This window comes from Balaenoptera physalus (assembly GCF_965194825.1).
Source record: "Balaenoptera physalus genome assembly, chromosome: 10".
NCBI classification, from domain to species: Eukaryota; Metazoa; Chordata; class Mammalia; order Artiodactyla; family Balaenopteridae; genus Balaenoptera; species Balaenoptera physalus.
The window spans coordinates 57,652,024-57,677,981 of record NC_138889.1 but is presented as its reverse complement, the minus strand read 5'-3'; the positions used below and the strand labels follow the sequence as shown (position 1 = coordinate 57,677,981).

The following is a 25,958-nucleotide window of genomic DNA, read 5'->3' as shown; positions in this document are numbered from 1 at the left end:
TTACTCCCCACAGCCACTGCCTCAATTCATATCTCACCAATAATATTATATTCTCTAGCTGATTTCCCTACTCTCAAGCCTGCCCACTGCCTTTCAACAACTCAAAAAATTTTAGTTTTAAAAATAAGAATTTCAAGTTACCCCGGTGGAGATGATATAAAACAATTCAGAGAAACTGGGCTGAGAATTTTTTTTATTTAAAAAGTAACTAGCAGAGAAGTAATAATGATTTTTCCCTGAGATGACTTCAGAAAGGTAAAAGAAAAAGTGGATTTTAAAACTATACTCTGAGGATTCCTATAAAAAGTAATAAGCTTAGAAGACAGAGGTTAACACAGATGCTTTGGCATGCACTTAAGACCTGGTACAACCAGGGCTTCCCTGGTGGCGCAGTGGTTAGGAATCCATTTGCCAATGCAGGGGGCACAGGTTCATGCCGTGGTCCGGGAAGATCCCACATGCCGTGGAGCAACTAAGCCCACGTGCCACAACTACTGAGCCTGCAAGCCACAACTACTGAAGCCCGCACGCCTAGAGCCCATGCTCCACAAGAGAAGCCACTGCAATGAGAAGCCCGCGCGCCACAACGAAGAGTAGCCCCCACTCGCCACAACTAGAGAAAGCCCGTGTGCAGCAATGAAGACCCAACACAGCCAAAATAAATAAATAAATATATATTAAAAATAATAATAATAATAAAAGTATACTTCCAGTTTAAAAATAATAATAACAGTAATAATAAAACCCAAGATGGAGAGGACCTGGGAGGAAAGTCGGAAGGAAGGAAGGAAGGAAGGAAGGAAGGAAGGAAGGAAGGAAGGAAGGAAGGAAGGAAGGAAGGAAGGAGGGAGGGAGGGAGGGAGGGAGGAAAGGAAGAAGGAAAAGGAAGAAAGAAAAAGAAAAAAAAAAACAAGTGGACAGAGGGGGATTTAGTAGTACAGTGGACCCTTGAACAACAAGGGTTTGAACTGCATAGGTCCACTTACAGACAGATTTTATTCACTACAATACCACACCACCTACAGTTGGTTTAACTATGTGATATTAAATTGGTTGAATCTGCCAATGCGGAACTCCATACAGAGACAGCCGGATGGCTGACTGTGAAGTTATATGTGGATTTTCCACCACACTGAGGGTGGGCATTCCTAAATCCCCTGTTGTTCAAGGGTCAACTGTACATATCTGTATAACCAATACCCAAAATGAAAAGGAGAGTTACACCATGACAAATCTCTAGCAAGCAAAGGATAAAAAGAAAAACTAAAAGTACATCAAAATAGCCATCATTATTAATCTGAAATATGTGACATTTATTCTTTCAACCAACATTTGAGCATCTACTATATGCTAAGTACTATGCTAGAAACAAAGTGAATAAAGCAAAATGAATTCTTTATGGAGCTAAGTCATTGACATGTTGCCTTTATTTCATGTGCTTTTTTTTTTTTTTTTTTTTTTGCTTTAAAGAAAAAGAATATATTTCTAAGGAGCTTATAACTCATGTGTCCCAATTGATTTTCTCACATGGTCTGAAGTTCCTCAACCACAAATCTTTTGGAAAGCTAATGCCTAAAGTTAGGTTGCAATTTCCTAGACACACCATATTATTTCACACTTCTATGCCTTTTCCAATGCTGTTCATTACCTGGAATGCTCTTCCATCTCCTCTTCAATCATCAAAATTTCCATAATGACTACAGTAACGTTATGCTATCCCCTGGGAAAAGTTAGCCATTTGCTCTTTTATATTCCCAATGCACCTCCTCTCTCAAAGCAATGAGAAGCCCACGCACCGCAATGAAGAGTAGCTCCTGCTCGCCACAACTAGAGAAAGCCCGCATGCAGCAACAAAGACCCAATGCAGCCAAAAATAAATAAAATAAATTTTTAAAAATAGTTTTTTAAAAAGTTAACTTTAACTAAGATTTAATTCTAAAAAGAAGTTTTAGAACAGAACATGGCATTATAATAAATTGGGAAAAAACTATTCGTCTCATTAACGTTACCCCTGCCCTCAAGGAGATTAAAGTCTCATAGGCTAGACTGTAAGTGCAAAAAGTGTTATGAGTATTCATTTATTTATTTATTTTTGGCTGCGTTGCGTCTTCGTTGCTGCAGGCAGGCTTTCTCTAGTTGCAGCGAGCGGGGGCTACTCTTCATTGCTGTGAGCAGGCTTCTCACTGAGGAGGCTTGTCTTTGTTGCAGAGCAAGGGCTCTAGGCGCACAGGCTTCAGTAGTTGTGGCTCGGGGGCTTAGTTGCTCCACAGCATGTGGGATCTTCCCAGACCAGGGCTTGAACCCGTGTCCCCTGCATTGGCAGGCATATTCTTAACCACTGCGCCACCAGGGAAGTCCCTGTTATGAGTATTGTGATATAAAATCTACACAGGACACTGTGGGGTAAAATGGCAGAAATGGTTAATTTAACTTGAGAGACAGAGAAAGCCGGAAAAATTTCACATGAGCAGTTGGTGCTTAAAGAGCAGATTAATGATGGGCAGGAGTACAGTGAGCAGGCAAGGGAAGAAAGGTGGAAAGAGAATATTCAACTCAGGGAGAAGGATGAAGAAAACGCATAAAGATGTGAAACAACCTTTCATACCTTCAGAGACCTGCAAGCAGTTCAGCTTGACTAAAGCAGAGTAGTAATGATGATAGAAAAGTGAGGGTGAATATAAAATGGGATAAAGAAATAGACTCAAGACATGGAACAAAGAATGTGAGAGACTGAGGTCTAAGTTGTCTCCTTGGTTTCTGATCTGGGTGACTTGGGTGGATGATGGTAATATTCATGGTGAGAGGTAATTCGAGATTAAAAGTAAATAAGGCAGCAACTCAATTTTTCTTTTATAAAGCCTCTTAGAAAACTAGTTTTCTTTTTTTTTTTCTTAATTGAATTTTTCTTACCTTTTTTAAAAATTTTTATTTATTTATTTATTTATTTTTATTTTTGGCTGCGTTGGATCTTTGTTGCTGTGCACGGGCTTTCCCTAGTTGCGGAGAGCGGGGGCCACTCCTCGTTGCGGTGCGCGGACCTCTCATTGCAGTGGCTTGTCTTGTTGCAGAGCACTCGGCTCTAGGCGCGTGGGCCTCAGCAGTTGTGGCACATGGGCTCAGTAGTTGTGGCTCGCGGGCTCTAGAGTGGAGGCTCAGTAGCTGTGGCGCACGGGCCTAGCCGCTCCACGGCAGGTGGGATCCTCCCAGACCAGGGCTCGAACCCGTGTCTCCCCCATTGCCAGGCGGATTCTTAACCACTGCGCCACCAGGGAAGCCCGAAAACTAGTTTTCTTAATTCTTTTTTTTGAGATATAATTGACATATTATATTAGTTTCAGGTGTATGAAATGATTCAATATTTGTATACATTGTGAAATGATCACCACAATAAGTTAACATCCATCACCACATAGCTATAATTTTTTTCTTGTGATGAGAACTTTTGAGATTTATTCTCTCAGCAACTTTCAAATACACAATGCAGTATTATTAACTATAGTCACCATGCTGTACATTATATCCCTACGACTTATAACTGTAAGTCTGTACCTTTTAACCACTTTCACCCAGTTCACTTCTTGGTATACGACTACTTTTAAATAATTTGTTTTTGTGATTACCAAAGAGATACATAATTAGTATTGAAAAGGAAATGTGAAAAAATATGATACAAAGAAAATATAAAAACTTATAACCCTACCATCCAGAAAATTAAGATAAACTTGTACAAATATAGGAAAAAAAGTATACAGATAGGATAAATACAAAGCTAAACAAATTATAAAACAAAGTTCACTAAAAATATGTATCACTACAGTGTACAGTATACTTACCCATATAATAACATTTTTTTTAAAAATCACTGCTTCATTGTCTATCTTTGCTGCTAAACTATGAGCTCCATAAGGAGAAGTATCTTATCTATCTTGCTCACCTATGTATCCCCAGTGTATAGTGTACCTGGCACACATTAGGTAATCAGTTAACATTTGTTGAAAGAATCAATCTTTTTTTTTTAAATGAAGCCCCACATTACTCTCTCAAGCAGTATTCGATACTTCAAAAATTCTAACATGAAAAGAAAACAGAAAACACGTTGATACCCTTTGTAACGGGATCTGCCACACAGTAAAAACAGAAAAACAAAACAAAAACACCCAGGCACACTATATTAAGACTATATCCATCAGGTAGAGAGCCAAAGAAATTTTCTCAAATCCAGGAACACACATAAATACCTTCCTTGAATACATGATTCAGGCTAAAGTGTACTTTGGGTCTGAATTGTTCTTACTTTCCCACACTGTATGAAGTTGTACATCCCACCATAAAGTTGTCATAGAAATAATTTTAGTCTATTAACTTATAGACTAGAATTCATAGACTACTAACTCCAGTTGACAAAAATCCCAGAGAGGGGACTACCCCGCTGGTGCAGGGGTTAAGAATCCGCCTGCCAATGCAGGGGACACGGGTTCGAGCCCTGGTCCGGGAGGATCCCACATGCCGTGGAGCAACTAAGCCCGTGCGCCACAACTACTGAGCCTGCGCTCTAGAGCCCGCGAGCCACAACGACTGAGCCCACGTGCCACAACTACTGAAGCCTGCGTGCCTAGAGCCCGTGCTTCGCAACAAGAGAAGCCACCACAATGAGAAGCCCGCTCACTGCAACAAAGAGTAGCCCCTGCTCTCCACAACTAGAGAAAGCCTGCATGCAGTAATGAAGACCCAACGCACTATAAATAAATTTATATATTAAAAAAAATCCCAGAGAAAAAAATAAGCATTTGAATGGTGATAGTAACTCAAGCTCAGCCTTGCTACTTCTTACTAGATTAGGAAATCCTTAAAAGAAGGGCCCATGTTTAATGTCTTTTTAAAATAATCACCGTAGGGAATTCCCCGGTGGTCCAGTGGTTAGGACTCTGTGCTCTCAAGGCCAAGGGCCTGGCTTCAATCCCTGGTCCGGGAACTAAAATCCCACAAGCCGCATGGCCAAAAAAAAAAAAAAAAAGGGTATTTTAAAAAATACATAATCACCATAATGTTTACTGTACTTAGAATATAGCAAATATTCAATATACAAATTAAGTAAATAAAGTAGCTAATAAATGCTTACCTTCCTTACTAGCTGAGAATTTAACAACACAGGTAAATTTCAAGGCAAACTTCTTAGTAATTTAAAAAAGAAGAAACTCATTTTTCATTAACAGGCCCAATTTAGCCAGAAAACTCCTGTCCCTATTACCTCCAGTTCTGGGACAATGCCAACAACTTCCCTCCAAGCGTCCATAACTTTTGGTTACCTCAACTCTGTGATATACCAAAAATGATGGAAAAGAAATACCTTTCTCTCCTTCCCTCTAATAAATGTCTAAAGAATATTTCTTCTTTCAAAGGTGGAAGAGCCAAAACTAGACATTTTCGACCAAACGAGGTTCTGGTTCCAGCAATGCTACCACCAACAGTCTACCACTGTAGATCCATGCAACTCCTGGCACATGTACCTGGTAAGATCTTTTGCTCAAAGCAACAGATGGTGACTCTAGTTATGGTAAAGTCACCTTTCTACTTTATGAATGAACCTAAAAACTGCTGTCACACAATTCGATTATCACCAACAGAAGAGAACATATTAAGTTACAATCACAAGTCCAGTTAAAAAAATAAGGTATATCCTTTTATACTTGACATTTTGACTGCAAGAGGTAAACTTCAATTCATTTAAAAATGCAAAACACAAATCAAACCTAAAATTACTCTAAAAATTAAAATTAAAAAACCAAACCAAAAAACTAATGATTCAACTTGTTTAATACTATACAATAACTCACTCAACCTTATCCATACACACCTTAATAGACTGTTATTAGATACATATAACTTCTCAATCAGTACCCATACAAAGACTATGTTTAAAGAATGAAAAAGTATATTTTCCTCTTGAAGAAGAATGCCCTCTGGAGGAGAGGGAATATACTTGGGAGCCTTGGATGTTGGTAATTCCACAAAGTCAATGTCCACTTTTGTTTACAGCCATACCTCCTGATCAACCACCTCCCATCAAGAGGAAGCTGGGGAAGTCCATACAGAGCACAGAATTGGGAGGGCTACAGTAGACTGAGGGAGAGGGAATAAAACATACCTTCAGTTGGCACATTCTTTTCCTATTCTAACTAATATCAATAACAAATCTAAGATTCTACCAAAAACTGTATAATCTTGGGCACTGGACAGCTGAATCAATCTCTTGAACCTAGTTTCTATGCCTGCCAAATAGGAATAATAGTACCAACCTCAGGGAATAGTTGTAAGAAATAAGGAGATGATGTTTGCACATAGTAAATGCTCAATAAATGGTAGCTTATATCCTTAAGACTAAACAAGTAGTTTATAAAACCAAATTTAAAAATTGAGACTGTAGGGGATGAAGGAAGCTGAAGCCATGTCAAATTAAGACTTATAAACAAAAATTTAAGGGAAAGATCATAAAGGGCCCAAACAAGGATAATATAGAGAAATACAGTCTTCTCCAAAGATGTCATAGTGTCGATATAGCTACAACAATAAATGTCTAGGTAAAAAAGAATTTAACCGGCAACTCAGAAGAATATACTTTACAAACCTTTTAAGGACTAATCACACTAGGAAAAACCAAAAGTTTTAAAAAATAGGATTATTTAATGGCACTAAGAACTGCCTTTTAAAAATACTAAAATGTATATAGAGCAAAACCCCTTTGATTATAACAAAGACTTTTCCCCAAGAGCACAATAGCTCAACATTATACTGTGCTTAAACTCCTTTCTCACTACATGCTAAGAATTTAACATTTTCATTCCAAATGTACTTTTGTGTCTTCTACCTCACAAATATCTTTAATAAAATTTGTAATACAAGAATATTTAAGGAATTCCCTGGCGGTCCAGTGGTTAGGACTTGGCACTTTCACTACCAGGGTCAGGGTTCAATCCCTGGTCGGGGAACTAAGATCCAGCAGGCAGTGCGGCATGGCCAAAAAAATAATAATAATAATATTTTTAAGTACTTGGTTTATGAAACGATTTTTGAAACATTTCATTTGATCCCCAGATATTACCTCTATTTACTCAAGAAACTGAGGTCCATAGAAATTAAGTAATTTGCCCCCACAAACTACACATTATTACACTATTCAAGAGGTTGATTCAGCTGTCCAGAGATTATCAGCAAAATATTTAGTTCAACTAAAACCAATGTCTTTTAACTCTTTCTAGTACACCACAACTCCTTCCCCAAGACTCAGTCCAAATCTTCTTAGTTGGAGCAGTATTATCAACTACTACAAGTAGGTTAACCATCACCAAAGGCCTAAAAATCTTTTCCCTGCACAGTAGCAGAATTTCACCTGCAGCGACTTTTCACTTGCCAAGGGTCTTGAGCTGTGTAACATTAATTATTATTCTTGGATCACCTTATGACAAGATCTATTATTATAGTTGAAACTATACCAACAGTAATGCATGGCTGAACCCACTGTATAAGCTCTCAACTCGTATTACTTCTCATTTTTTACTCAGCTAGTCGCCCATCGTTCAATCCTAGATAGAAAAGTAACATGAAGTATTAGACTGACCCTGATATTTTTTCTTGTTACTAACAGAAGTCAAATGCAGTGGCCAAAATACTTAAAAGGAATGGAGAAGCAAGCAATCTTATATACCACCCAAAATATAATGCCATGACAGAAAATTTATGCCTGCATTCCAACTTGGTCCAAATACATTCTAAAAACAATTTACCAGCAATCCCTTTCCTCAAATTCCCACACTTCTCTCTTATAGATACATTACCATCATTTTCCAAGGTATCCTAAAAGTAACTTATAAGGCACTCTCCTTCATAATGACCATTTCCGGAAAAGAAATATAAATACAATTTGATAGTCATCAAATTGTAATTGAAATTACTATATTGGGGAGTTTAACTTTTCAAGAAATTCTGCAGGAAGTCTTTATATAAACTTTTATTTGCCAGAGTTTATGAATGGTAGACGAGATTTGGGCAGGTAAGAAGAGATATATGCCTGTACCATAACTGCTGTATTAATTTGAGTCTTTGGTAGCCATAATATAATTTTCTCTATAGGTAATATTTTGAACAACTTCACACTTGGGCTCTTCCTAGCTATGTAAATATATTCTGTTAACAGAAACTTCTTCATTTCCATGGAGAATTGAAGAGCGGCCCTGATTTCTTGTAAAGGAAATAGCTATCTGTTTTGCACAATACCCAGTCCACTGTGGCCACCTAATACGGACAAAAAGGGGGAAAAAAAAAAAGACCTATTTGGAAACGTTTCTTCTCCAGCCAAGGGCTGTTCCCAGATAAAGGCAATGCTCAGAGTACAACAAAAATCCCTTCTCTGAAAAAAGAAATGTGCCAGAAAGCAGAGGCATGGATCGGGAATAAATAGGGAGTGAGTGATGCGCTCAATGAGGGTTGGAGGCAGCAGGCGCAGCGCGGAGATGCTCCAGCGAAAAGAACCACCAGCCGCCGCCGCCGCCGCCGCCGCAGCACCAGCAGGAAGTTTCAATGGGGCCGGGCAGAGCATGCGCCCTGAAGCCGCGCGGTGGCCTTATGTGGAAGGAGCACCACTTGCGAACACCAATAATAGACCGGCGGCACCAGAGAGAGAAACATGAGCAACAAGCACCTTCTTCAACTGTTTCCCCTCCGTCTGAGCCCCTCCTCCACCCTACATACTAACCACCCCACCCTACCCTGCAAATGGGAGGGCGACTTCTTCTTCCCCTAAGCCTTATGCCAGGATGAAGGGGGAAGGGACTGGAAAAGTGGGGAGATGCTCTTCTATCATTTGGGGGGAGGTGGGGAGGAGGAGGAAAACTATGGGGGAGGAGAAATTAACCCTCTACCCTCCAAAGTGGAGAAGCTGAACCGACTTCGCCCCCCAAAGCGAGAATAGAGGAGGACCCCCTCCTAAGGAGGAGGAGCAAACCTCCCGACTCAGAGAAAGGAGTTTGGGGGGTTAAACCAGCCCTGGAGGGGAAAGGAAAAGAGACCAGAGCCGACTCTCTCGGGGGAGTTCCCACTAGAGGGAGGGAGAGATGAAGTGTCCGCTGGCCCCCGCCCACCCAGGTGGAGGGAGAGAAAGGGGCGCCCCGAGAAGATGAGCCCAGCCTCCCCGGAGATGGTAGCGAGGATGGTGGGAGGAGGGGAGGGAGTGAGGGAGGAGTAGAGGAGAAAAGCGCAAAGCTGGCCGGAACCTGCGCTCCCCTTCCCCCGCCACCGAGAGGGAGAAGGATTGGGGGGCCCGGCCCCCGCCGCGGGATAGCAGTCCCAGGGGCGGCCGACCAGCACAATGACCCCTCCCCGCCCCCAGCCCAGACCTAGCCCGCGACGCCCCCACCTCTAATGGGCGTCGGGCGGAGTGGCCCTACGGGGCCTCCGCCCCGCCTCCCCACTGCCCAAGACCCCGGGGGCTGGGAGGAGAAGGCCGGCCGGGCGGAACTGCGCCCCGGCGGGAGGACAGAGCCTCGGAGGTCCCGGGTGTCTGTGAAGAGCGGAGAGAAGGAGCGTGCCAGGGCCGCTTCCCGCCGGGCGTTCGGGCCCCTAGCTTACCTTCTCCGTTGCCGACGTCGGGCGGCGGAGCTTGCAGCACCCGCTCCAGCTCGGGGAACGGCAACTCAGGCAGGTCGAGCAGCGGCCCGTAGCGCTCCAAGAAGGAGCAGACTACGGCGAAGTTGGGGCAAGAACCCGGGCAGCCCGGAGGAGCCATAGCCACCGCCGCTGCCGCCGCCGCCGCCATTTTGAACTGGAGGATGGAGGAGGAGGCGATAGGGGGGTGGGGGGAGTTGGGGTGCCGAGGAATGGCAGGGCAACCTTACAGACGACAGGAGGCGCTAGCAAGTGGGCGCCCCTGCGGATCCGAGCGTCTCAGGCACGGCGCAGCGATCCCACAATACAACGGCGGCCCGGAGCAGTCGAGAACCGAGTCAGACGTAGGAAAGAGAGGCGCCCCGTGCCTTTCGCTTTCCGCTCTCTTTCCGCCCCCCTCCCTCGCTCCTCCCACTTCGGGTTCGCCACTGCCTCGTGTGACAAGGGGAATGAAAACAAGGGCTGCGGGGCAGGGAGGCGGGCTGGAAGCTGGAGAGGCGGGAGTTTTACGAGCGGTGACCAATAGGCTTGAAGGGGGCGGAGCTTCACTCGATAACAGGCCAAAAGACTTTTCCAGGGCCGGGCGAGTCGCGGGGGGATCGCCTAAACGGGTCCGCGGGAGCAAAGGTGAGAGGTAAAGCAGGGAGCCGTTCGAGATCGCTGCTCCTCGGAGAGAGGGCGTTGGGTAAGTTTGGGGGGGCACTCCCGGGGCAGAAACTGGGGCACCAGATGGTGGGGGAAGTTGAGGAGAGTGAATAAGAAGCAACAATAGAGCAGAATAGGGGGGAAAAAAACGATTCTGAGAAAAAATTGGAGAGGGGAAAGGTGGAGAGGTGCCCTGAATTAGTGGTTGGGATGGAACCTTTGTATGGAGATGTCTCAGTGAAAGTTTGCTGAGGGATACTGCTAAGGTACAAGAACCGCACCTGTGCTGGAAAGCCTGTCTGAAAGCTCTGGGGGGACGAGGGCCTGATGGAACGAGGTTCTGCCAGGATCACTGTCTGAGGAGTTGGGGCCCTGCTAGGAAATCAGGGTCTAAAAGGACCAGGCTCTTCACAGGGACCAAGGTGTGAGAGGACAGGGCCCTGCTGTGGTTGCCAGCGTGTGAGGGGGAGGGGCTTTGTTGAGTCACGAAGATCTGGGGACCAGGCTCTGTAGCGGCCCAAGATCAGAGGGTGCACTAGGACTACACTGAGGGTGGACATGGTAGGAAACTTTGTGCAAGGGCAAAAAGTTTCTTACAAGACAGGGTTCCGCTTCGTTGGGAGAAGCAGTGAGCATTCTCCCACAAAGAATCTCAGAAAAACCATCAGTAATGCAGAGTAGAATGTGCAGCTTGGGATACAATGTGCATTTTGGTTAAGAGCCTGAGCTTTGGAGTTCGGCAAGACTTGATTCCTAACGGAACCGCCTCAGGACATTGCGGAAGATTTTTTATTTCTCTGAACCTCTGTAAAGTCGGGGTGATAATAGTACCTACAACATAGGATTTTACTAGATAATTCACAGTAAATTGATTAGCACAATGCCCTGGCACACTGTAAATACTTTAAAAATATTAGTTGCTACTATTGAAGAAAATTCCTAAAATTTAGATTGAATTCAGCTATTTGTAATTAATAGTTTACTACTCTGAGCCAAAAATTTCAGTGCGCATTTAAAATTTATATAGTATCTACTTACTAAAAAGAATTTCAAAGTATAATATAAACCATTTAAAATAGGACCATTTATAATTAAAGGAAAATAAATATATAGTCAAGTAATTATATTGGGAACAGAGAAAATGATTACCACAATTAAAAATTGAATTTTGTTCTGCATTTCTAGGTAAAAAAGGGGAAAACTGTAATGTTCTATATCAGACTTATTATCTAAAGAAAGAAAGAATACTCGTTTATCAAGAGAAAAAAATTCTATATTATAAGAGGAGTTTATTACCTAGAACACTGATTCTTAATCTCAAATAATATACAAACCCTTTTTGAGACTTCCCCAGCAGTCCAATGGTTAAGACTCTGCCTTCCAATGCAGGAGGTGAGGGTTCGATCCCTGGTCGGGGAACTAAGATCCCACATACCAGTGGGGTGCAGCCAAAAACTTTAAAAAAAAAAAAAATGCAAACCCTTTTTATTAATTTATTTATTTAAAAATTTTATTTGTTTATTTTTGGCTGTGTTGGGTCTTTGCTGCGCGCGGGCTTTCTCTAGTTGTGGCGAGCAGCGGAGCAGAGGCTACTCTTCGTTGCAGTGCGATTGTGGTGGCTTCTCTTTGCTGCGGAGCATGGGCTCTAGGCACATGGGCTTCAGTAGTTATGGCACGCAGGCTCAGTAGTTGTGGCTCACGGGCTCTGGAGCGCAGGCTCAGTAGTTGTGGTGCTGGGGCTTAGTTGCTCCACGGCATGTGGAATCTTCCCAGACCAGGGCTCGAACCTGTGTCCCCTGCTTTGGCAGGCGGATTCTTAACCACTGCACCACCAGGGAAGTCCCTGCAACCACTGCACCACCAGGGGATTCCCTACAAACCCTTTTTAAAGGAAAAAAATGTTGTTTTAAAATTTACAAATACTGGGAGGGGGAGGAATTGGGAGATTGGGATTGACACATATACACTATAGATACTATGTATAAAATAGATGACTAATGAGAACATACTGTATAGCACAGGAATTGTACTTAATGCACTGTGGTGACCTAAATGGAAAGGAAATCCAAAAAAGAGGGGATATATGTATATGTATAGCTGATTATTTTGCTGTACAGCAGAAACTAACACAACATTGTAAAGCAACTATACGCCAATAAAAATTAATTTTAGTAAAAAAAATAAAATTTACAAATACTCTTGAAAATTTCAGTTTAAGAAATACTGATGTAATTAAAGTCTATACAACAATGTGAATGTACTTGATGCCATTGAACTATACACTTAAAAATGGTTAAAATGGTAAGATTTATGTTATGTATATTGTGCCACAATAGAAAAGTTAAAAAAGTGCTCGCTTCGGCAGCACGTATACTAAAATTGGAACGATACAGAGAAGATTAGCATGGCCCCTGCGCAAGGATGACACGCAAATTCGTGAAGCGTTCCATATTTTTATGGGGATATATGTGTATGTATAGCTGATTCACTTTGTTATAAAGCAGAAACTAACACTATTGTAAAGCAATTATACTCCAATAAAGATGTTTAAAAAAAAAAAGTTAAAAAAAAAAAGAAAAGTCTCACTTTAGGAAAATGTGATGAATTATCATAGCAAAAGAGAAGTCTTAATTTAATGTGTAGTAAAATATTTTAAACAACACTGAAATGAAACAGAACTAAACTAAAACATATATTGTACAACACAGGGAATATAGCCAATATTTTACAATATAATGGATATAAATATAGTATAACCTTTAAAAATTGTGTTTTAAAAGTGTGAATCACTGTGTTGTTGTACACCTGAAGCTTATATAATATTGTTCATCAACTATCCCTCAATTAAAAAAAAAAAAAGTAAACTGAAATATGTTGGTAGAACTCTCAAACTCCCAAGTATATATCTCTATACCTGGGGCCCTGAAGACCCCAGTTTAAGAAAAATTTGACCCAGAACTTAACAGTTTTGCAAAGATACAAAAATCTTCATAAGATCATAACTTAATTGACCTTAAATGAAAAGCAGGTACACAATATTAAATAAAATCATATCTTTGTGAATGAATTTTGATGGAAAAAAAACCTTCAAACCAAAAGAAAGATATAGTTATATCATTTTCTGAACACTACCCCCCTGCCTCTTTCCTTTCTCTCTCTTCGCTTTCAGCTTTTCCAGCACCTCACCTGCTCTCCCATGGGACTGTAAATATAACTTTCTAAAAAAAAAAGCTTTATATAATTTTTTTCTTTTCTCAGTGCTGACATTGTTACTCAAAGCGGGGACTGATAAATAAGGTTAGAATTTCTGCTTTTCTGATCAAGATTGGCATTAGAACAAAGTCCATGGGCATCAAAAGTTATATCCACCCAAAAGATGAGAGATGTTGTACTACAAAACAAGGTTTAGGTCATACCTTCACTAAGTCTGTTCTTGGAAAAAAAATAAATGATAAGCACTGTCTCTTCTTGCCTTGGGCTAAGAGAATTTGTGGGTTACAAGAATTTAATCCCAATTTATGTAGTTAAATAATTGCGTTATATATATCAGACTAAAAGGTAAAGATAGAAAAAAAAAGTAGCTTTAAAAAAAAACTGTAATTTATTGCTACTGCCATAAAGAAGCCTTTAAATAAGAATTAAATTACCTACACTCAGTCTTTATTTATGAATAAGAAATTTCTTAAGATAGTTCAAATTTCACATTCTCTTAGGGGAAAAGACAAAATAGTTTTGTATTCAGAATTAATGACTAGTTTATTCAAAATACCAAAAAGAAACAAACAAAATGCTCGTCAGAAGAAGAATGGGTAAATAAATTGTGATACAGTCTTTCAACAGACTACTACTCAGACTGATACACACTTGATATATATTACAACATGGGTGAATCTCAAAAGCATTTTGAGTGAAAGAAGAAAGACACAAAAGAGTAGGTACTGTAAAATTCCATCAATATGAAGGTCTAGCTAATATATGGGAATAGAAATCAAAAGCTTCTTTTGAGCTTGGAAGGGGATTGACTACAAAGGTGCACAAGGGAAATTTCAAGATACATTCTGTTTCATGACTGGCAAGTTTATACATTTGTGAAAACTCTTGAACTCTAAAAGATATTTCTGCATTTAATTGAATGTAATTATGCTCTGATTTTAAAATTTAATGGCTTAGCCTTCAATTTTGTCAAATTACATTGATAACAGTCTGCCTTATATTGGAATAATTTATACATATTTCTGTCTCCCCAACATATTATCTTTGCATTTGTCACACAATCTTTTTTACAGATATTGTAAGCCTGGCAAATGTATATTGAAGTGAATTCGATTCAATTGTGGATCCAGTTTGGGAATTCCTAATTAGTGATGAGCAAATTTACTTAGGTTTGTTTAAAACTCACTTTTACAAGAAATACTTCTAGAAGTATGTGGATATGTTACATGTAGTGAAAAAGCTGTTGTGTCAACAGAAGTAGGAATCTAGAGACTTCAAAATAGTTTCATAGGAAAATATATGAAAATAAAAAGAAGTAATAAAAACAAGATTTAATCCAGCCATTTTCTGGTTCTTTCTCTTAATGATAACTGAATTCTCTGTTGCAATAGAATTCTATTCATTGAAGAAACACTTTTAGAAGTGTCTTACCATCTTTTTTCTTAAGAGTTATGCATCAGTCTATTCTTATTTCTTAAGAACATGACTGAAACCAATTTCTCTGATGAAATAATTATTTTTACTGAAAGAAAATTTATGTTGGCTTTTTTGTAGAAATGTGTAAGTTGGTCCTAATATTAATATGGAAGTGCAAGGAACCCAGAATATCCTCAACGGTTTTTTAAGTGATGAACAAAGTTGAAGGTCTCACACTTCCTGGTTTCAAAAGTGACTACAAAGCTACAGTAATCAAGACTGTGTAGTACTGCCATAGGATAGCTACTATGGACCGAACTGTGCCTCCCCAAAATTCATATGTTGAAGCCCTAATCCTCAATGGGACTATATTTGGAAATAGAGCCTTTAAGGAGGTAACTAAAGCTAAATGAGGCCATGAGGACTGGGGCTCTAAACCCATGGGACTGGTATCCTTATAAGAAAAGGAAAAGACATCAAGAGTGCTCATGAACAGAGAAAAGGCCATGTGGGGACAAAGCAAGAAAGAATCCATCTGCATGCCAGGAAAAGAGGTCTCACCAGAAACCAGCCCTGCTGGCACTTTGATCTTGGACTTCCAGTCTCCAGACTATGAGAAAATAAATTTCTGTTGTTTAAGCTACCCAGTCTGTGTTATTTTACTATGGAAACTCTAGCAGACTAGTACAGAAGTCTTTCTCAACCCTCATAACAATTCATTACAATTTCCTTATACCACTTTTCAAGTTACCTTGTAATTTTTAAAAGTCACCTTTAAAAAATTGTTACAGTTATTTGCATATGTCTTCTCTCCTCTAGTGTAATATTAACTTCTCAACAAGAATCATGTTTTATAAATTTGTGTCTTCCTCCCATAGCACCAAAGATAGTGTGTTTATGTCCTTTGTTATATTCCACATTTTAAAAATGGGTTAGTAGTTATTAATATTAGGGAGAAATATCACTTTGTTATTGTCTTTATTTGGAGATTAAATACAGTTTAAGGACATGTATATAGGTACCATATTAACAAGGGGTGGACTGTGAAGGTTAATTTTATGTGTCAGTTTGGCTGGGCTATAGCACTCAGTTATCCAATCAAACACTAATCTAGGTGCTGCTGTGAAGGTGTTTTGTGGACCTAGTTTACATCTACAATTAGTTGACTTTTAAATAAAGAAGATTATCCTCAATACTCTTGGAAGGCCTCATTCAATTAGTTGAAAGGCCTCAAAAGGAAAAGTGAGGTTTCCTTGAGGAAGAAGAAATAACACGTCAATACTGAAATGACAACTCTTGCCTGAAAGTTAGCAGCCTGCCAGCCTGCCCTGCACATTTTGCACTAGGCAATCCCCACAATTGCATGAGCCACTTCTGTGAAATAAATCTGTTAATATATATAGTCTATTGGTGCTGTTTCTCTGGAGAAACCTGAATCAAGCACCTTTTAGTTAATTGTACTTATCAATGCTAGAATTCCCATTTGATTCTTTTTTGAAATGTCTAGCTCTTTATTGAGATTCTATATTCATTGAGTCATTGTCATCATAATTTTTACATTGAAGTATAGTTTTCTTTAAATATTTATTTATTTATTTTTGGCTGTGTCGGGTCTTAGTTGTGGCACACAGGCTCTGTAGTTGTGGCATGCAGGCTCTGTAGTTGCAGCACACAGGCTTCGTTGCCCTGCGGCATGCGGGATCTTAGTTCCCTGACCAGGGATGGAACCCACGTCCCCTGCACTGGAAGGTGGATTCTTAACCACTGGACCACCAGGGAAGTCCCTGAGGTATAGTTGATTTACAACATTACATTAGTTTTAGGTATACAGCATAGTGATTCACTATTTTTACAAATTATACTCCACTAAAAGTTACAAGAACACTGATGGCTATAATTCCCTGTGCTATACAATATAATCTTGTTGCATATCTATTTTATACAGAGCATTTCTCTTAATCCCATCCTGCTAACTTGCCCTTCCCCTGTTTCATCATAATTTTGATTCTTCATGAATAGTTTCCTTTAGTTCTTTGAACATATTTAGAGTAGCTTCTTTGAAGTCTTTGCTAAATCAAATATATGGGAGTGCTCAGATACTGTTTCAATTGATGAGTGTGAGTCACATTTTTTTGTTTCTTTGCATGTCTTGTAATTTTTTATTGAAAACTGGGTATTTTAGATAGTGTATTATAGAGTCTGGATTTGGATTTTCCCCCTACATTGTTGTTCTTAGTTTATTTGTTTCTGTTTAGTCACTTGCCTAAACTAAATCTGTGGATTCTGTCTCCCATGCAATGTGTGGCCACTGAAATCTGTATTAAGGGCTTTTTTTTTCTTTCTTTTTTCATCCGTGCCACGTGGCTTGCGGGAACTCCCCAACCAGGGATTGAACCCTGGTCCCAGAAGTGAAAGTGCCAAGTCCTAATCACTGGACCGCCAGGGAGTTCCCCTTGTTTTCACTTTTAAGCTTGGCTTCCTAGGGGGTCTCCTCTGTGCCTATATATCTTAGCGTACAGCCAAAGATTGTGTTCAAACACCTCAAGCCAGTAAGACTTACCCTCTTTACTGATGGGTCAGTGTGTGTGCTGGGGAGTACATTCAATGTTCAGATGTTTTCATCTCTTCCCTGGCTCTTACATTCTTCTGAGTCCTCCTGAGCCCCCTCACCTCTTCACCTTGCATGTTCTATAGGCTCCATTGGCCCAGAACATTTCCATGACTTAGGCCTATTCCTGTCTTTGATGCATATGCTCACAGCCTTTGCTCCACTCTGGATAGAGAGCTTATCAAGCACCTCTTGGGAATTCCTTTTAAATCCCTGTCTACTCTGACAATCCATTGCTTGTTCCAAACAGGCTTAACAATATTAAGGAAGCAGAGCCACCTGCCATCCATATTTACTTGCCACTGAAATCACCAGGTTAACTGAAAATGCTCTAAATCAAGTGAGCCTCCTCTGCCTTAGCAGCAAGACTGTTGGTTTTCATGCCCTGCCCCAATCAAGTTGAACCTCTGTGCCAACAGAACTGTTGTAGGGGCATGGGAGTAATCCCAGGCAAGAACAAAAAGACATCTTACTGTTCTTATCTGAAATTCAGTGGTTTTCATGAATAAGCGTTTTTCAGTTTGCAGTATGTCTTTAATATTATTTCCAGAGTGCCAAATTGTTATTTTGACAGTTTTTCCAGCTTTATACCTGCTTTTTGGGAAAGGATTTGTCAACTTCCTCACTCCATCATGCTGAACTAAATCTCCACCTTTAATTTTATCTCTCAAAAATATCCTGAGAATTCCCTCCAGAGTCTGAGAAGTAATTGTAGTATCTAGTTTCCATGGTTGGATGATGATTCAGGATCCCAAGAAAAACATTTCACTTTTTAGACCTCCGGAGAAGAAGTGACAACCACATAAATGAGAAAGATGCTTCTTAACTCATAGAGGACCAGGGCTTACTATATTTTGTATACAGCATTATATTTTGAAATACATTCTGTTTATAGTATAGCTCCTGTATTTTGGAGCTGTTTCAACCTTACTTTAAAACTGATTTAGTATATTTTTCTTTTAATTTCAGAGTTCAATTAAGTTCCTTATGTCTTCCCCTGAAATTGCTTCCCTCTCATGGGGGCAAATGAAAGTACAAGGCTCTACTAAAATCTATAAGGACTGCAAAGTGTGGCCAGGGGGAAGTCGGGCTTGGGATTGGCGAGAAACAGGAACTGAGGTAAGCTATTAGTGTATGGTTGACACTGCATAAGGTTGACCAAGTGATTTTCAAACTCCTAAGCCATAATGACAAAGTTCCAAGTAAAAAATAACTATTTCTTCCATTTTCTCTCTCTCTCTCTCTCTCTCTCTCTCTCTCTCGATATAATACACATACCATTAAACTCACCATTAGAGTTTTAAAGTATGCAATTCAATGGACTTTTTGGCATAACCTTGTACAATAACTACCACTACTAACTCCAGAATATGTTTATCACCCCAGAGGAAACCCCATAACCGTTAGCAGTCACTACCCATTCTTCCTTCCCTCCAGCTCCTGGCAACTACTACGTTCTGTTGCTATAGATGTGCCTATTCTAGATGTTTCATATAAACAAAATCATTCAGTTCTCTTAAGCACATACCTAGGATTGGAAACTCTGGGTAATATGGTAACTCTATGTTTCACCTTTTGAGGAACTGCCAGACTGTTTTCCAAAGTAACTGCACCATTTTACATTATAGGTGTTAGAAATGTATGATGGATCCAGTTTTTCTAAATACTTCCTCATCAACTCTTACTCTTATTTGTTTTGCTCTGTTTTTATTATACCATCCTAGTTGATGTGAAATATTATCTCATTGTGATTTGAAATTTCATTTCCCTTATATTGAAGCTCCTCAAGTATTCTCAGTGTGCCATGCCCAAAATAGAGTCTCCTTTCCATGAGTGGAGGTTGGATAAAAGAAGGGAACTCCCTACCTCTCCACCACACTCACTTGGGACTTAGCTTCAGCAATAGCTGCAGGCAGTATGAGAAACATTGATGTCCTGATTCTCCCAGGAAGAAAGCCTTACAGCTGGTAGCTGAAAGAAGAAATAGCCCTATGTTCTTGGCTGCAGCAGTCTGGAGTGGAGTTTCCACCTCACTGAACTAGGAGGAGGGAGGCAGGCAGCAGTCTTTCTTGAAATATCACAGATTTTCACCTTTCCTACCAAATATTTATATTTTTTCTTGAATACATATTTCTTAATTTGCTGTTTCCTCTTTGGACCTTTTCCAAAGTCTTTGAATGATTAGGGTTAAAAAAATTTTTTTTAGGTTATGTTTGTTGGTTTGTTTGTTTTAATAATTTACACTTAGGTGCGAGTAATGGAGCTCTTCATCCTGTAGTGATGGAAGTTGATCCTTCCATTCTGAAGGATAGTTTTGCTAGATATACAATTTGTGATAGACAGTCTTTCTTTCAATGCTTTGAAAATGTCATCCCACTTTTTTTGGCATTACTGGTTACTAATGAGAAATCAAATGTTATTAAGATTTCTTTGGATTTGACAAGTCACTTCTCTCTTGCTGCTTTCAAAATTCTCTCTTTAACTTTTGACAGTTTGACTATGATACATCTACATGTGGATCTCTTTGAGTTTATCCTACTTGGAATGTATTGAGCTTCATAGATGTGTAGATTGTTGTTCATCATCAAATTTGGGACGTTTTCACCCATTATTTCTTCAAATATTCTTTCTGCCCCTTCTATCTCTTCTCCTCTGTGAAAACTGTTAGGGAGTATGTTGTGTGTTTTTTTTGTTTTTTTGTAGGGGTTTCAGGTGTCCCACAGGTCTCTTGAGGCTCTGTTCATTGTTTTCATTCATTTTTCTATCCTTTTTCTCAGATTGGATCATCTCAATTTACCTATCTTTCAGTTTTGCTGATTCTTACCTGCCATTGTACCCCTTTAGTGAACTTTTCAATATTGTACTTTTCAGCTCCAGAATTTCCTTTAAAAAATAATTTCTATCTTTTTATTGTTATTCTCTATTTGGTTAGATACTGTTCTCACACTTTCCTTTAGTTCTTTAGGTATGGTTTCCTGAAACAATGACAGAAGTTTCCCTATATGTCTGAAACCAATAGGTGTTCCACTTTATGGTAAGGGGCTCTGTATGCAATTTGGGGTATGCAGTCAGCACTTAGCCAGACAGTTTAAAACTCTGCTTACTCCTTGCTTATGCAGACTCTCAAGGGTACCCAGAATTGTGATCTTAGGGCCTTTTCATGTCATTCCTGAGCATGTGCACAATCCTGGACATGTGTATGGCCTTTTCAATACCAAGATTCATACCTGAGTTTTTCAAAGCCCCCATAAACATCTCATTTATTATTTTTTTCATTTTAGTTTATTGGAACCTCTCATTTGCCCTGTTGTCTACTGCCTCAGGCAGCTGCACTGTTAAACAATTGTCTTTGACTGTTTCTGACAAGCTTCTCTGGGAGAAAAGATGGTTTGCACTGGCAAGCTCCAAGTCAGATCAAATAAAGACAGCCTATGAGTGGGGCCTTCCAAGGAACCACCAGACAGGTCAAATAATGACAGTTCTCTGGGAATGGGCGTTTGAAGGAGCTTTAATCCATTAGGTGATTGCACAGCTGGTGGTTTTCACTGTGATTCCAGGTTGTTGCTTTCCAAGGCGACCACAGAAGTGGGGATGGGATAGTGGGGTGTGTTGAAGTCCCCCACTATTATTGTGTTACTGTCAATTTCTCCTTTTATGTTTGTTAATGTTTGCTTTATATATTGAGGTGTTCCTAAGTATTTACAATTGTTATATCTTCTTCTTGGATTGATCCTTTGATCATTATGTATATTTCCTTCTTTATCTCTTGTAACAATCTTCATTTCAAAGTCTGCTTTCTCTGATAAAAATATTGCTACTCTGGCTTTGTTTTGATTTCCATTTGCATGGAATATCATCTACCGTCCCCTCGCTTTCAGTCTGTATGTGTCTCTAGACCTGAAATGAGTGTCTTGTAGGCAGCATATATACAGGTCCTGTTTTGTATCTATCCAGCCAGTGTATATCTTTTGGTTTGAGCATTTAGTTTGTTTACATTTAAGGTAATTATCAATAGGTATGTTACTACTGCCATTTTGTTAATTGTTTTGGATTTGTTTGTGAAGTCTTTTTTCCCCTTTCTTCTTTTGTTCTCTTCTCTTGTGATTTGATGACTATCTTTTTAAAAAATTTTTATTTATTTATTTATTTATTTTTGGCTATGTTGGGTCTTTGTTGCTGCACACAGGCTTTCTCCAGTTGCGGTGAGCAGGGGCTGCTCTTCGTTACAGTGCATGGGCTTCTCATTGTGGTGGCTTCTCTTGTTGTGGAGCACAGGCTCTAGGCACGCAGGCTTCAGTAGTTGTGGCATGCAGGCTCAGTAGTTTTGGTGCATGGGCTTAGTTGCTCCGTGGCATGAGAGAAGGTTATTCTCTCAGTAGTTGTGGCTCGCAGGCTCTAGAGCGCAGGCTTGGTAGTTGTGGCGCATGGGCTTTGTTGCTCTGTGGCATGTGGGATCTTCCCGGACCAGGGCTTGAACCCGTGTCCCCTGCACTGGCAGGTGGATTCTTAACCACTGCACCACCAGGGAAGTCCTTGATGAGTATCTTTAGTGTTATGTTTGGATTCCTTTTTCTTTTTTGTGTATATATCTATTAGAGATTTTTGTTTACAGTGAGGCTTTTGTGTAGCAGTCTGTATATATATATGTTTAAGTTGCTGATCTCTTAATGTCCAATGCATTTTAGATAACCTGCATTTGTACTCTCTTCCCCTCACAATTACTTTTTTTTTTTTTTTTTGGCCATGCCACACAGCCTGTGGGATCTTAGTTCCCTGACTAGGGATCGAACCCACACCCCAGCAGTTGAAGCACAGAGTCTTAACCACTGGACTACCAGGGAAGCCCCACAATTACTTTTTTTCATATTATATTTTACATCTAATTGTTTTGTGTATCCCTTAACCACTTATTGTGGATACAAATAATTTCACTACTTTTGTCATTTAACCTCCCTACTAGCTATCTGTGTGGATGATTTCCTACCTTTTTTGTATGTTTGCCTTTACCAGTGAGCTTTTCCATTTCGTAATTTTCTTGTTCCTAGTTGTGGCCTTTTCTTTTCTGCCTAGAGAAGTTCCTTTAGCATTTGTCATAAAGCTGGTTTGGTGGTGCTGAATTCTTTTAGCTTTTGCTTGTCTGTAAAGCATTTGATTTCTCCGTCAAATCTGAACAAGAGCCTTGTTGGGTAGAGTATTATTTGATTGTGGATTTTTCCTCTTTCATCACTTTAAGTGTATTGTGCCACTCCCTTCTGGCCTGCAGAGTTTCTGCTGAAAAATCAGCTGATAGCCTTATGGGAGTTCCTTTGTATGTTATTTGTTGCTTTTCCCTTGTTGGTTTTAATATTCTCTCTATCTTTAATTTTTATCATTTTGATTGCAACATGTCTTAGTGTGTTCCTCTGTGGGTTAATCCTGTATGGGACTCTGCGCTTCCTAGACTTTGGTGACTATTTCCTTTCTCACGTTAGGGAGGGTTTCAGCTACTATCTCTTCAAATGTTTTTTCAGGCCCTTTCTCTCTTCTTATGGGATCCCTATAATGCGAATATTAGTGCATTTGATGTTGTCCCAGAGGTCTCTCAAACTGTCCTCATTTCTTTTCTTTTTTTTTTTTCTTCTTTCTGTTTGGTGGTGGAGATTTCCACTACACTGTATTCCAGCTCACTGATGCATTCATCTGCTTCATTTAGTCTACTATTGATTCCTTCTAGTGCATTTTTCATTTCAGTTATTGTATTTGTCAGTTCTGTTTTGTTGTTCTTTATATTTTCTAATTCCTTGTTAAAAACTTCTAATTTCTCACTCTGTGCATCCATTCTCCTCCTGAATTCTTTGATCATCTTTACGATCATTACTCTCAACTCTTTCGTGGGTAGATTGCCTATCCATGTCACTTAGTTCTTCCTCTGGGGTTTTATCTTGTTCCTTCATCTGAAACATATTCTTCTGTCTCCTCATCTTTTCTAAATTGCTATTTGTATTTTTATGTATGTGGTAGGTTAGTTATGTTTCTCCACCTTGGAAAAGTTGTCCTCTGTAGGAGACATCCTATGTGTCCCAGGATTACACTCCCCTCTCATCACCCAAGAGCCAGGGGCCAGCTGGCCCCAGGGTGGTGTCTAGCCTGCGGCAGGCTGCAGAACTGTAGTTTTCTTAGTTCTGATGTCTGCGCCCTGGTGGGTTGAGCTGGGTCTTGGCCCTCTGGTGGGCAGGGCTGTGTCTAGAAGCTGTCTAGAGGTGGCTGTGGGCTCAGGAAGTCTTTAGGCAGCCTGTCTGCTGATGGGTGGGGCTATGTTCCCACCCAGTTTGTTATTTGGCCTCAGGCGTCCCAGCACTAAAGCCTACAGCCTGTTCCGTGGGGCCAGGTCTCGATGTGCCAAGGTGTGCCAGCCTCCAGGAGAGCTCATGCAGATGAATGCTTCCTGATGTTTCTGCCACCATTGTCTATGTCCCCAGGGTCTCCCCCACCCCAGGAGACCCTCCAAGACCAGCAGGTAAGTCTGGGCCAGTCTTCTATCAAATTACTGCTTTTACCCTTGGTCCCAGGGTGTATGAGATTTTGTGTATGCCCTTTAAGAGTGAAGTCTCTATTTCCATCAATCCTGAGGAGCTTCTGCGTTCAAGTCCTGCAGGCCTTCAAAGCCAAGTCCTCTTCATGGTGCCAGACCCCTGGGCTGGAAGGCCTTACGTGGGGCTCGGAACTCTCACTCCTGTGTGAGAACCTCTGTAATATAATTAATCTCCAGTTTGTGGGTTGCCCACCCCTGGGGTACAGGATTTGATTATATCGTGAGTCCACCCCTCCTACTGGTCTCATTGTGGTGCCTTTGTTTTGAACTGCATACACTCATTGTTTTGATCCAGAACCTAGTTGCTTGTTAGCTACCAACCTAGATCTTAAAGAAAGGAATATACCTTTCTTTACAAAAAGAAAGGATTGGTAAAAGAAATGAGAGGGCTTTGAGATATAGAAGGGGCAGAATGAGAGAAGGCTGAGGAATAAGAAGCTGTAATGCTTGTGAACCAAATGACTCCATTGGATTGTTTCATAGAGTAAAGCTAGTGTGGTGTAAGAATAGGCAGTGGTATGGTTGAGGGTGTCGGGTGTCTGCAGAGCTCAGTTTACATTTTATTCAGTAGACAAGACATAGCCACTTCAGATACTTAAGCAGGAGATTGATTTGACTGACAAAGATTATCCAGACTATGGGTTTAAGATATATTGGAGTACCAACTTATGAGTGTGCCACAATGGAGAGATTTTTTTTCTTCAGAAATGGATTTAACACTATATATTTTTCCCATATAAGACCACATGAGTTAATATTACCCTTAACCTCATTCTGTATTTAAGGAAACTTAATAAGCACAGAGTTTAGAGCTAGAAAGCTAGGAAAATGTGAAATCAAATAGTAAATTCAGGTCAGAGTCTAACTTTCTTTCCTGTTCCTTTCTACAACATCATGATTCCTCTTATAAACTTCAACACTAAAGACTACAAAACTGTGAAGTTGCCAGTGATGATAATAGGAAAATAGGAAAAGTTTGCTGTAGGTTTAGTTTTCATCTTGTTAAGTTTCATTTGTCAGTAGAATAAACAAGAGGAGGTGTTCTAGAACTAGTTGGAGAGAGAAGAACTAGGAAAGATGAGAGGGAAAGCTGAGCTGTTGACTACAACTCATCTGTATAGAAGCAAAAGGACATCAAATCAAAGCTATTAAGCCTCAGAGTCCTCATCTATAAAATGGAGATAGTAATATTACCCACCTCACAGAGTTGATCTAAGCGTTACTGTACTGTGCTAGATATGGTGTAGGCACTCAATAAATGAAGCTGTTATTGTTAAGTTAGTAGTAGTGTGGGTGGATATGAAACAGCAAATATGAAAACTATTAAGAAGGTGAGAGGGTTGGATTGGGAGTTTGGGAGTAGCAGATGGAAACTGGTATATACAGAATAAATAAACAACAAGGTCCTACTGTGTAGCACAGGAAACTATATTCAATATCCTGTGATAAACCATAATGGAAAATAATATGAAAAGGTATGTATATATATGTATAATTGAGTCACTTTGCTGTACAGCAGCAATTAACACAACATTGTAATTCAACTGTACTTCAGTAAAAAAATTAATTTCAGAAAAGGTGAAATTGGCAGGATAAGGCAGTTTATTAGATTTAGCAGGCAAAGGAGAATTCTAGCATGGATAAATGGGTACATGGTGGTGCCATTTATTGAGATTGGGTATATGACGAGGAGAAACAGATGTGTTTGTGTTTGGGGCAGAGTCTGGGTAGAGAAAATGATTAATTCTTTTGGAATATGTTGAGCTTGAACTTACATTAGGGCATCAAGAGATATCTAGTAGATATTTAGATTTATAGGTCCAGGCACTGTCACATTTTAACTAGATA

The 25,958-nt window shown here is 40.1% G+C and overlaps 2 protein-coding genes across 3 annotated transcripts in view; one reads left to right on the top strand and one right to left on the bottom strand.

The window, feature by feature from the left end:
• RSF1 (remodeling and spacing factor 1) overlaps window positions 1–10,082 on the bottom strand; it is a 179,515-nt gene extending 169,433 nt beyond the window's left edge. The window contains exon 1 of the mRNA XM_082410310.1: window positions 9,622–10,082. Coding sequence (XP_082266436.1) covers window positions 9,622–9,808 — 187 coding nt within the window. The 5' untranslated portion in view covers window positions 9,809–10,082. The remainder of the gene's footprint in view (window positions 1–9,621) is intronic.
• A 108-nt stretch (window positions 10,083–10,190) lies between these two features.
• AAMDC (adipogenesis associated Mth938 domain containing) overlaps window positions 10,191–25,958 on the top strand; it is a 32,873-nt gene continuing 17,105 nt past the window's right edge. Inside the window, exons 1-2 of one of the 2 annotated variants that reach the window (XM_082410386.1) lie at window positions 10,191–10,342; window positions 18,509–18,658. In XM_082410386.1, coding sequence (XP_082266512.1) covers window positions 18,527–18,658 — 132 coding nt within the window. In that variant the 5' untranslated portion in view covers window positions 10,191–10,342; window positions 18,509–18,526. The remainder of the gene's footprint in view (window positions 10,343–18,508; window positions 18,659–25,958) is intronic. The other variant, XM_082410387.1, reaches the window with a different exon arrangement.